The following is a 12,094-nucleotide window of genomic DNA, read 5'->3' on the forward strand; positions in this document are numbered from 1 at the left end:
ACAGTGCTCTGGGACACTGCAGCGCATTGGCTCTGTGATGCATGCTGGGACAGGGCCCTGGCGTTTCTGTGCACAGGGCATGACTGCTCCATGCACGGCTGAGCCACCAACAGGGGAGGCATACATAGATGGATGTTCTCAAAAATCAGATATTGGGAGTTGGAACACATTTTTCATGTAGCCTGATTCTGCTTTAAAGCACAGGAGTGATTTTTTAAAGAAATGGTTTCCTTAATTTTTTTTCAGAGGTATGGGAAGTATATTTGTTTCTAATTATTAGAAAAAAAAAAACTAAGATTTTTAATTTAAGTTTTGGTTCTATCTAGACACCTGTGTCGCCCTTGTCATAATCGTGAGAAAGCCAGAGGCCTGGGGAAGTACATCTGCCAGAAATGCCACGCCATCATCGACGAGCAACCCCTGATCTTCAAGAATGACCCTTACCATCCAGACCACTTCAACTGCGCCAACTGCGGGTATTGGGATCCATTTCTTTTTTATTGCACAAGCAATGGAAATAAAAAATTACTTTTATCTATATTTCTGTTACTACAGCAAACAAATTGTATTTCTCCAACTTTTAGTCTAGAAAATTTTAAACCTGTAGAAGGGCCAAGAGAATGATACGATGAATACCTTTCATTTCGTTTTACCAGTTAATGTTTTGCCACACATTTTTCACTGAACAGTTCGAAAGCAAGCTGTAGACATGAGTCTCAGTATGCACCTAAGAATAAGGACATTTTCCTATAAAACTATAGTACTCTTATACCTAAAAAAAATTACCAGTAATTTTGTAATGTAAGATATATCAGTCCATATTAAAATACACCCAGTTATCTCCAAAAGTGTGTTTTTCTTCACTGTTTTTCCAATACAGAATCTAAAGACTAAAAAAAAGTCTCACCTCTGTACATATATAACTTTTATAGTTATAATAGTGTTATATTAAAATATATTAAATTATATTTATTTAATTTTGCTTGATTTATTACACATCTAAAGGGTATATATTTAATTTTTTATCTTCAAAAAGTTAGGCCATGAATTTTCAGAATTTGCTATCTAGTATAAAAATTTAGTGAAAAAAAGATTCTTTACTGTAGTCAGTATGAGCTTACATGCTAAATTACAGAAGGAAGGAGGAGAAACAGTAGATTAAAGATTAAGAAAACAGTTTTGTGGTATAAGTGCAGCCACCTCACCTTTTGTGATTGAATTATCAGTTTATGCCTTACCTAGTTTTCTTGCCTGTCCTTTCTCTTGTAGGATATTTCTCTGTCCATTTTTTATTAGCATCTCTCATTGAGAATTACTTAAAACAGATGAAATTCAAACAAGTCCATTTGGCTAATTGGGGCCTTCTCTGGCCAAATTTTATTGACACAGGATACTGAAAATAATAGCTATTTTGAGCATTTGGAGAAGGAAAATTGTGGGCATTTCCTTGTTTTTTTTCTATTAACCTATAATTGTTCTTAAAGCTTGTGACAATTTACATAATTGTTAATAAATGGAACTAGTCTCCAGACTTCTCGGTTAGTTTGGAAAGGTAGTGTCTTAGTCTGTTTTGCACTTCTATAATAGAATACCACAGACTGGGTAATTTATAATGGACAGAAATTTATTTGGCTCATGATTCTAGAGGCTGGGAAGTCTAATGTTGAGGGGCCAGCATCTGGTGAGGGCCTTCTTGCTATATCATAACATGGCAGAAGGTATCACGTGGACGAGAAAAAGAGAGAGGGAGGGTATGGGGCTGAACTCATACTTTTATAAGGAACACACTCCCTCAAAAATGGCATGAATCCATTTATGAGAGCAGAGCCCACATGACCTAATCACCTCTTAAAGGTCCCACCTCCCAACATCTGTGCATTGGGGATGAAGTTTCTAACACATGAACTTTGGGGAACACATTCACACCAGAGCAGGTAGTATTACTGAGTCTACCCTCAGCACTGTGATTATTCTCTGTAGCTTTTTAAGGAAGACAAATAGATTAAAATGTAATGTGATGATATGAGAGGGAAATGATAGGTGGTCGTATATATCTGACCTATTCTTGTATCTTATCATTATTATAAGATACTGATGTTTGGACAGGAATCTGAAACCTGCTCAAGCCTATTAATTCAGGTTATTCTGATCACCTCTAAAGAGGGAAAAAGAAATTACCAAGGATGGTAATTTCTTACACAGTATTATCTTTTAGAACCTCCTAAAAAGTGTGCTAGCCACATTGGTTGCCTATTCTCTCTCTCTCTCTCTCTCTCTCTCTCTCTCTCTCTCTCTCTCTCTCTCTCTCTCTCTCTGTAGTAGTATTCAGTGGGTGTCTTTCTTGTGGACAGGAAGGAGCTGACAGCTGATGCCCGGGAGCTGAAAGGGGAACTGTACTGCCTGCCGTGCCATGATAAAATGGGGGTCCCCATCTGTGGCGCTTGCCGACGGCCCATAGAGGGGCGTGTAGTAAATGCCATGGGCAAGCAGTGGCATGTGGAGGTGAGTTGTCAATGGCATAGGCATAACTGATACTTTTGAATGTCCATTGTTCAGGTATATTAGCAAGATTAGGAAATTCTAAAGGTTAAAGAACACAGAATACACACTGATTTTGTGGTCTCTTAGTAAGATAGAAGATGTGCACTTCTGTTCTTAAATCCTCCTTGAAGCAGGAAGTGTTGTGGTCTTCTATACCCAGCAGCAGCTGTTTACAGATGCTACTAAGACGTTCATCTCTTTTCTCATTTTGTGTTGTTTGAATGTGCTGGGTTTTAAAGTAACCTGTCAAAGACTCACAGACACCTGAATTAAGACTGTAAAAGTATTATAGAGTTACCTATGGCCAAATGAAATGACTACCTCATACCTTCATGTATCTCTTCTGAGGATAGGTTAAGATATGGCAATTCAAAAATTACTGATAGCAATTTTTTCCAGCATTTTGTCTGCGCCAAGTGTGAAAAACCATTTCTTGGACATCGCCATTATGAGAGGAAGGGCCTGGCATATTGTGAAACCCACTACAATCAGGTATTTTACTCATATACTTTTGTGAATTTAAGCTTATCCAAATTTTAGCTACAAGGAAATGTCTTAGAAAATGTATGTTGGTCTATAGAGATTTATTTTTAACTTTTTATTTGGGAAATAAATTCAAACTCAGAAAAGTTATAAAATAAAAAATACAAAGAATACCTATATCTCTTTTACTCAGATGCACCATTTGTGTCATTTGCATGCATTAGATCTTGCTGTATAAAAATACTTACATAAATACACATATCTTTATATACAAACACATGCAAAGTTTTTCTAATGAAGCATTTGCCAATAAGTTCATCATCATCCTTCAATAAATCTTTCCTAAGAATATGGGACTCTTTTATTTAATTGTGGTTATCAGTACTGATATAATACTTTAATCCATTTATTTAAATTTTATCATTTGACCCAATGATATCCTTAATAGCTCTCCTGGACTAGATCTAGTCTAAGATCGTCACGTTTCTTTAGCCAGCTTAAATCTGGAACATTTCCAGAGCCTTTTTAAAATTTTTTGATGACTTTGACATTTTTGAAGACTACAGATTCCCCTGCCCCCTTAATAGACTGCTTTGTACTTGGGTTCATCTGCTGGTTCTCACGATTAGACAGGATAACGAGATGACACACTCTAGGCTACAGCACTGGCAGGTGGTGATGTGTCCTCTCAGGGCCTTGCTTCTAGAGGGCTCTGTACCAATCTTCCTGACACTGGTGGTCACCCAGGCACAGGCAGAGAGCTGGCTCGTATTTCCACTATGAATTACTATTTCCGTCTTTCTCATGCAAGTATTATAATAAGCAGTTTATGGGCACGCATTTTATAACCATGTAAATGTGCTTTTCCTTGTTAAAATCCACCCCCCGCCGCCATGTAACACCCTGTGATAATTCTTGCCTGCTCCAGCTCCACACCCCACACCTAGTTGGTCCTCAGCGTTCTGCAGGAGCAAGAGCCTATTTTCCTCCCCCACCTGTAGGTTTTTTCATTTATCTTTCTTACCCATATGGACTTGCAGTTTTCTATATTTTTTATTACTCAATTATTTGGGTGCTCAAAACATCATCTAGAAAGATTTTTTTTTAATGATGAAAAGTAAATTATTTTCATTACAAGAAGTAAAAACTTGTCAATGAGCTTTTACTAATTTTCTTTACTGGCAATAAATTCTGGATTTAGATAGCAAGTTACTTGTTTTTAAGTGATAAAGAACTGAAATTATATTAAATATTCAGTATTCTAAAATTTAATTCCAACACATCTTCATTTTCAGCTATTTGGTGATGTTTGTTTCCACTGCAACCGTGTTATAGAAGGTGATGGTAAGTTCTGTGTGGATTTTATATGGCACCATTTTGACACAAAAACACTTAGGTAATATGAAAATCGAAAGAAGTTGGTGATTGCTATTGTTTGGAATGGGATTATTATCAGTTGCTTTTTTTCTTTCTTTGGCATATTTCCCAATTCATCTATAGTAGTGATATAATATCTAAGAGTTGGATTTGTTACTCGTTTATGATAATCCTTTAGGCTGCTGCCACAGTGCTGTTATGCTAGCAATTATAGGAACTCTTCCTGGTGGACCCTAAGACCTGTTTCTATTTCTGGTTCCTCGAAGCTCTAGATTTAGGGGTCCTCAAACTACGGCCCGAGGGCCACATGTGGCCCACCGAGGACATTTATCCGGCCCGGCCCGCCGGGTGTTTTTGCTACCGCTGCCTGTCCTGCTTAGCAGCCGACTCGTCCCGGGCCCTCGGTGGGCATGTGTGGAATGTGCGCCGTATTCTCCAACGGTCTGAGGGACAGTGAACTGGCCCCCTGTTTAAAAAGTTTGCGGACCCCTGCTAGAGCAATGTTTATTGGGAACAGTCTAATCTGCTGTGGTAGTTAGGTAGTTAATCTGCACATGCTAAAACCTGGCAGTTATCAGCAAGCATACCTGGGACTTACCACCCTTGTGCTGTGGTAATTAGGCTGTGATGACTGACTGGAACAGAAAGGAAGCAGCTGTGTTTGTTAATAGTCACTAGCACAATTCTGCCAGAAACTTCCTGGCAAAGTTTTAAACAATCCTGTTGTCAGCATGATTCATGGTTCTTAGCAGACTTCACCTAATTCAGGAAATACTTTCTGAAACACTGTTCATGTGCAGTTTGCAAAAAGATTAGTTCAGGAAAACAATGTTTAGTGCCAGTGAAAATAAAATTCACCTTCCTCCTCTGTGAAACTGTTACCAGGCAAAAGAAGCTATCAAAGGAGGCTATTTTCTTACTGTCAGCTTTGGAAAAAAGACTCTTACAGGCAAAGAAGTTAATGTCCGGATTTAAATAAATTATTTATCTAGTTCATATTTCTTTGTTGGGCCAATGGCAGTAGGGACAAAAACAGCAGAGAGCGTGCTGATCAGCAGGCACTGTACCAGAAAAGCTGGCCCGAGCGACGTAATTTGTGTGCACATCACTGCATTGCCCACTGTGCTGAGCGGGCATAGTTGTTGGTGTAACACATGGTTTGTATCATTGGTATGCCTCGCAGGTTACTGAAGGAGAGAGAAGAATTAATTACAATTGGCCCTCTATATCTGAGGATTCCACATCTGTGGATTCAACCAATCATGGATAGAAAATATTCTGGAAAAAAATCCAATAAAAAACAACAAACAGGCTGAACGCGGTGGCTCACACCTGTAACCCTAGCACTCTGGGAGGCCGAGGCAGGTGGATTGCTCGAGGTCAGGAGTTCGAAACCAGCCTGAGCAACAGCGAGACCCTGTCTCTACTATAAATAGAAAGAAATTAATTGGCCAGCTAACATATATATAGAAAAAATTAGCCGAGCATGGTGGCACATGCCTGTAGTCCTAGCTACTCAGGAGGCTGAGGCAGCAGGATTGCTTGAGCCCAGGAGTTTGAGGTTGCTGTGAGCTAGGCTGATGCCACGGCACTCACTCTAGCCTGGGCAACAAAGAAGACTGTGTCTCAAAAAAACAAAACAAAACAAAAAAAATAAAAATAATACAAATAACAAAACAACAAATCATGATGACTATGTATTGTTTCCATTGTATTGGGTATTATAAGTAATCTAGAGATGTTTTAAGGTATAGGAGAAGATGTATATAGGTTATGTGCATTTTATATCAGGGACTTGAGCATCTGAGATTTTGCTGTCGTTGGGGAGTCCTGGAACTAATTCCTTACAGATACCGAGGGACAACTGAATAAATAAAAGTTGAAAAACGTAATAATAATCTTCCCTAAATTGAAGCCTACAGCTACAGAAGACATAAGTGTTTGGTTTACATATTTATTTAATAATGTGAAAAAATAGTCCTAATAAATTAATAAAATTGATTGACTCAATACACGTTAATTAATGGCACTGAGCTTTTTAGCTATGTTATTCTTTTGCAAGTAAAGAACCTCTCAAAAAAGAGGTTCTTAAGAACCTCCTCCAAGTGACATGAAAAGAGCCTTAGTTCTGTTTTAGATTTGGAAAATTTAAGGTGCCTTGCTTCCTATACCACTGTCTCTGTGTGACCAGATCTTTCTCCTCTTTTTCTAGTGGTCTCTGCTCTGAATAAGGCCTGGTGCGTGAATTGCTTTGCCTGTTCTACCTGCAACACTAAGTTAACACTCAAGTAAGTCTTTGGTTTAGTCCAGTGTGAATCCTAAGACTGAAAACTTTGGGGTGTAGAATTTAAAGAAAGAGAATTATTTGATTCCTTATTTCTTCTTTCTCTTCAGGCCTTCTGCAAGTAAAGTTTCTTCCTTTAATTGTTCCCTATTCTTTCTTCTATTCCTTCTTTGTCCTATTCAAAGGGATAAGTTTGTTGAAATTGATCTAAAGCCAGTCTGCAAACACTGTTATGAGAAAATGCCAGAAGAATTTAAGAGGCGACTTGCCAAACGGGAGAGAGAAGCAAAGGATAAGGACAAGCAGAAAAAGAAAAAGCCAGTCTGTTTGTAAACTTTTCTACCCTTCTGTGATCATTTTCACTACTTTCTTCTTTGGTTAGTCCTTTGGAGTATGTTTTTGTTCTGTTTCTGTCTTTTGCTTTCTCCCCACCACCCCAACCCTGGCCCCTTTTTGGCATGTATTTGTAGGTGTCAGAGATTGAAACACAAGCATTTATTTGTCCTGTGTAGAGTTGGTCCTTTTGCATAGTTATTAAAATTATAAAGATTGAATGAATAAGTTACATACTTAATACCAGCTTGTGCTCACGTATTTCACTTAATCTGTAGACTCAATCACCTTTTTTAAAAATCACAATATTGTATAGATATCTTTTTTTTGTAATGGATTCAAGGGGAAGAATGCCAATCTCTTAATAGATACTAGGAAAAGTTTTAAAGTATTTTTATCTGATAATTACAACTGTTAAAATCCTGGTCTTTGGGGTTTTTTTTGCCTAAAATCATTTAATTGATAAATTCTAAGTGTTGGTTGATATTTTTAAAAATGCATGTGTTCTAAATTCTGTATTAAATTCTTTTGGCATGTTTCATATCTAAGCAAAGTCCATCTAATTTACATAAGATATCTTCTCTCTAATGTTTTTATATGCTTTCATATAATGTCCATATGCTACTATTTAGGAATTCATTACCTTGATTTCTTCAAACTCTATTATTCCTCATTTTCAAGGGAAGTATTTCAATCTTCCAAACTGTATTGAATTACTGGCATGATTGTTTCATTTTCCCCCATGATTACCATTGTGTTTAGAGCTCTAAAAATTTCATAAAGAGGAATTAAAATGCAAACATAAAATGAAAATAATGAAGGCTTGCTAAGTAGTCTCTCTGAAAGCAGGAGTAAATTTTTTCTTTCATCAACAAAAAGGCAGTTTTAATAGCTTTTGTTCTAAGTAGACCTTGGGAGAAATTAACACAACTGTGTTATTTAAATCAAAGTGCCCCCTTGAAGCATTTGGTCTGCCATTTGAAATGTACTATTTGAATTATTGTGAGCATAAGGGTCTCTGTGAAAAACAGCTATGAAATAATTCCCAGTGTGGTGTGTTAAAATAGAAGATTTTTCATTTTATCTATGTAGGTAGAAATTAACTTTGTTATTAACATTGCTTCAAGATCATTTTAAAGAACAAATAGTCTAATTTAATATATTTGAAAACTACATTAAAAATTATAACAGCAAATTTTATAATTTTTGTCATAGATGACAATGTACCACTAGACTTGGTCCACAAATGCTTCCTAAATATCATTTCACAGATAAGTTATAAAGTTGTGTATTAATTCAAAATTAAAGACCCTGGATTCCAACAGTAATAAGCTACTGTAATATTGAAAATGCATTACCATTGGTCAGGAGACTATCTAAGAAGTTGTCTTCTCTAGGACTGTTTTATAAACAAATTGATAATACGTATTGCTCTTGCTTTTAAAAAGAATAATTGAGTTCTCCAAACAGCTACTATTTACGATATAACCAGGATGAATAATCTAGTTACATTTGTGTTTTTTAAGAGTGATTAAAAACTTTCTTATATCTCCCTTACCACCCTTTCTGTCAGACAACCAAAATAACTCATTATGACTTTAGATAATATTAAAATGATTTAAGGTGATTTTTTTGTTGTTGTTGTAGATAAGAGGAAAACAATTTTATACCAGGAAAGATGAAACCTCTTAGCTACTTAATTTAAAATACTAAGTAAGATCACTTTACCTCTAATAAAGAGATCATTCATATTACAAAAGTATGATTCTTTGCTTTAAATAAATGTATTCTTTAAGTTATTCTCATGATACTTTAAAACGTGATTGACTTTACTAACCTAAATTTTATTATTAGATTTTATGTTAACTTAGCATTGAGTAAAATGTAATATGCAGTCTTTGTTACACAGATAGATGTATAGGACCAATTTATAAGGACAATTTTTTTCAAACAATACTGTGAATAATTTACATTTACCACAAATAAGATTTGAGATTAGAATTATAATTCTTTACTAATGTGAATATAGATGTTATAGACTGTCTTCATGTAGTTCAATAAAATTATTTCACATTATTTATATGTATATTGAATACATTTCCACTAATTTCTCTTTTTTTATAATTATTATCTTTAGGAATAAATTTGTGGAGTTTGACATGAAGCCAGTTTGTAAGAAGTGCTATGAGAAATTTCCATTGGAGCTGAAGAAAAGACTTAAGAAATTAGCTGAGACCTTAGGAAGGAAATAACTTCCTTTATATTTTTTCTCTTCTATACAAAGATAAGAGTTTGATTTGATCTACCCTTATTTATAAAAACTTTGTCTCAAAGCAGTTGAGCAAAGAAGACTTACATGTCTACAGAAATGGTTTTCTTCATCTCCTTTTTCTCATTAAAAAAATTGTATAATCATGTTTAAAACACATGAAATCAAGATTTGCCTTTATTAATTAACCCTTATCAATTTGTTGACATATAGACTATATAGCAAAAAAATACATGGTCAAATGTTAAATCTTAATTAAGGCCTCCAAAATTAAATATAACTTTTTAAAATCAAAGGAGTCAGCTTTTATATGACTCAGCTAAAAAACAGTATACTAACATTAATTTACTTTGTATTCAAAAGAAAATTACCTCTGACTGCTGTTAGGGGAAGATATAGAAAAGAACAATAACCAACCAAGAAAAACAAATGTTATACAATCTTAGTATGTTTGTCAAACCTAGTAGTTGTAAAATGAATGAATATACACATTACTAAGACAAGGAACAAGTGTATCAGAACTACTTGATTGTTTTTTTCTAAATGCAATAATTACTATGCTTAGTTTTGTATTTTGTTCTCCTTGTGAATTCTTCCTTCATGTGATTACTTAACACAGTAGTTATAGCTAGCTAATAGTATGTCTCAAAATTTTGTGCAAAAAATTTATACCAGTTATTTGGAAATACAGTATACTTTACAATATTGAAAAAAATGAAGTATTTTTTAATGTATTACAGCAATTATGCCTCTAAGCTTAATGTCAACTGTGCAGTCTTAGAATAGGACATGAAATTAAATTGTATGTAGCTTGGAATGTATCACTTCAAAAAAGTAAATATATATTTTGGTCATATTGCCTTTATAACCATCTAATGTCTATGCTTTATATGTAATCAAACTTGCCTTGCTTTAGAAAAACACATATTTAATCAGGAATTCTAGCCATTTCATACAATACCAACCAAAAATAAGTGCATGGACTGAGATTGGTAAACCCAAATTCATTTACCACAATTGTAATTAAATTTTTAAAAATTTTTTTCTCCTTTTTCTGAGGTGACCTATTAAAATTAATTCCTGTCATCTTAATAGAAGAGAATAATATTGATGAGTGTTTCAGGTTTTCCATTTCAAATCTCACAGATTTTATTTATTGTGAGTATGAGGTATAAAATTTCACCTTTAATTTGGAAGAGGGGTGTTTTAGTGTCACTTTTAGGTTAAAATTAGTGAATTATTTTTAGAAAGTTTTATCCTGAAATTTCTGGACCATTCTTTCTGGATAAATTGGTTATGCAAAGCAACCTTTCTGAACATTTTTAAAATGTCGCCACTGTTATTTAAAAAGAAATTTGCCAAGATAGACTTTTAGGGGAAAAATTATTGGTTTTTACAAAAATTGCTGAAATAGTTTTGCCATAAAATAAATCTCAGGATTCTACCACTCTGCCATTAAAATATTTGTATGCATGCATTTTTAAAATTTTTGTGCTTGTACTCTATGGAATAAATTCTATTTCTGTTTTTAGATAACTTATAATCAATATTTTTTAGAGTTAAAAGAATTATCATAAATGTTGAAAATAATCAATATATAGTTTGTATGTGTTCAGTAGTTCAAAATAATTTTTGCATTTGACAGAAGAATCAAAATCCCTTCAGTGTGCCTTTATCAGCTAATATATGACCAGCAATGAAAACCACGGAAGTATTTATTAAATATTATACTATAAATATAAGCAAAATAGGACAGGGTTTGCAATAGAGTCTTGATGCTAAGTTCTTGTATACCCCTACACCAGATATACAGATCAGAAAAGCAAGCATTTGCATATTTCATCATCACTGTGCAGATGCATGGCCTGAACTTGACTGCTTGCATTCACATTTCATACATAGCCAGGCACTTCCTGTTGCCAGAGGTCCCCTGCTGTCTTTGCTCAGTCTTCTCTTAAAATATGAATTAATATTTTCTGGAAGTTCTACTTGTTAAGCCTCTAAAACTTTAGGATAGTTTACTAGTAATTTCTTCCTTATAAGGGGTATCATTGGAGCCCTCACATGTGGGAAAAGAGGAAGAAGTTGAAAAGTTGTAAGTTGAATAGAAGACAAACTTTATCTGGTTCATAATATTTTTCAGGAGGCTTGCCCTGGCTGCAGAAAAACTCAGGTCATAAGCATTTCTGAGTTTTAAAGTCCTATAAGGCAATTTGAAATAAGTCATTGTTCTTACCAAATTTCTAAGTACTCTTAGCAAGCCTAATATAATTGGGAAAAATGAGTGCAAGTAAAACATTCTTTGGATCATATCCAAAGCCTTAACACTATACCTAAATAATAGGTCATGTTGCCTCCTCCATTTGCTAAGATAGTCATTTCTAAGTTAAGGAAATTTTGAGATAGGCTTATAGCATTTTTCTTGTGTTTCATTTTAGATTGTAAGCTCAATGGCAGGGATACTATATCAGTGATTATGTTTTTATATAGCAACCATTGCAGTATACTCTTGGTGCTTAATAAATGTTTATAGCTATTAACAATAACCTCTGCGTGTTGTTTAATTTGAATGGCATAAACATGAAAAACATGTATACATGAAAATTCAGGTGTTCATGAGTCACTGTGTGCAGTGTGTTGGGAAGGCGCTGCCAGGCTGTTCCTCTTCCAGTGCTTGGTCCTCCCCTGGCTCTCCACCTGCCTTAAATGTAGATTCCTGGGGGCTCTGTCTGATTTGAGTCTTGCACTCCGCTTTCTCCCCTGGGGAGGTAAGACAGGTAATTATGCCTCCATTTGGGAGCTGTTGT

General features: G+C 34.9%; 1 protein-coding gene across 10 annotated transcripts in view; it reads left to right on the forward strand.

Annotated features, from left to right (window-relative positions):
* LIMS1 (LIM zinc finger domain containing 1) overlaps positions 1–11,833 on the forward strand; it is a 134,912-nt gene extending 123,079 nt beyond the window's left edge. For 7 of the 10 annotated variants that reach the window (XM_076001079.1, XM_076001080.1, XM_076001077.1 and 4 more), the window contains exons 5-11: positions 327–476; positions 2,352–2,502; positions 2,941–3,033; positions 4,320–4,368; positions 6,614–6,689; positions 6,871–7,062; positions 9,156–11,833. In XM_076001079.1, the coding sequence (XP_075857194.1) occupies positions 327–476; positions 2,352–2,502; positions 2,941–3,033; positions 4,320–4,368; positions 6,614–6,689; positions 6,871–7,018 (667 nt within the window). In that variant the 3' untranslated portion in view covers positions 7,019–7,062; positions 9,156–11,833. Of the gene's footprint in view, positions 1–326; positions 477–2,351; positions 2,503–2,940; positions 3,034–4,319; positions 4,369–6,613; positions 6,690–6,870; positions 7,064–9,155 lie in introns of those variants that run through there. The other 3 variants (XM_012737625.3, XM_012737623.3, XM_020286294.2) reach the window with 2 other exon arrangements.
* The last annotated feature ends 261 nt before the right edge of the window (positions 11,834–12,094 follow it).

Source organism: Microcebus murinus, chromosome 3, assembly GCF_040939455.1.
Source record: "Microcebus murinus isolate Inina chromosome 3, M.murinus_Inina_mat1.0, whole genome shotgun sequence".
Classification (NCBI taxonomy): domain Eukaryota; kingdom Metazoa; phylum Chordata; class Mammalia; order Primates; family Cheirogaleidae; genus Microcebus; species Microcebus murinus.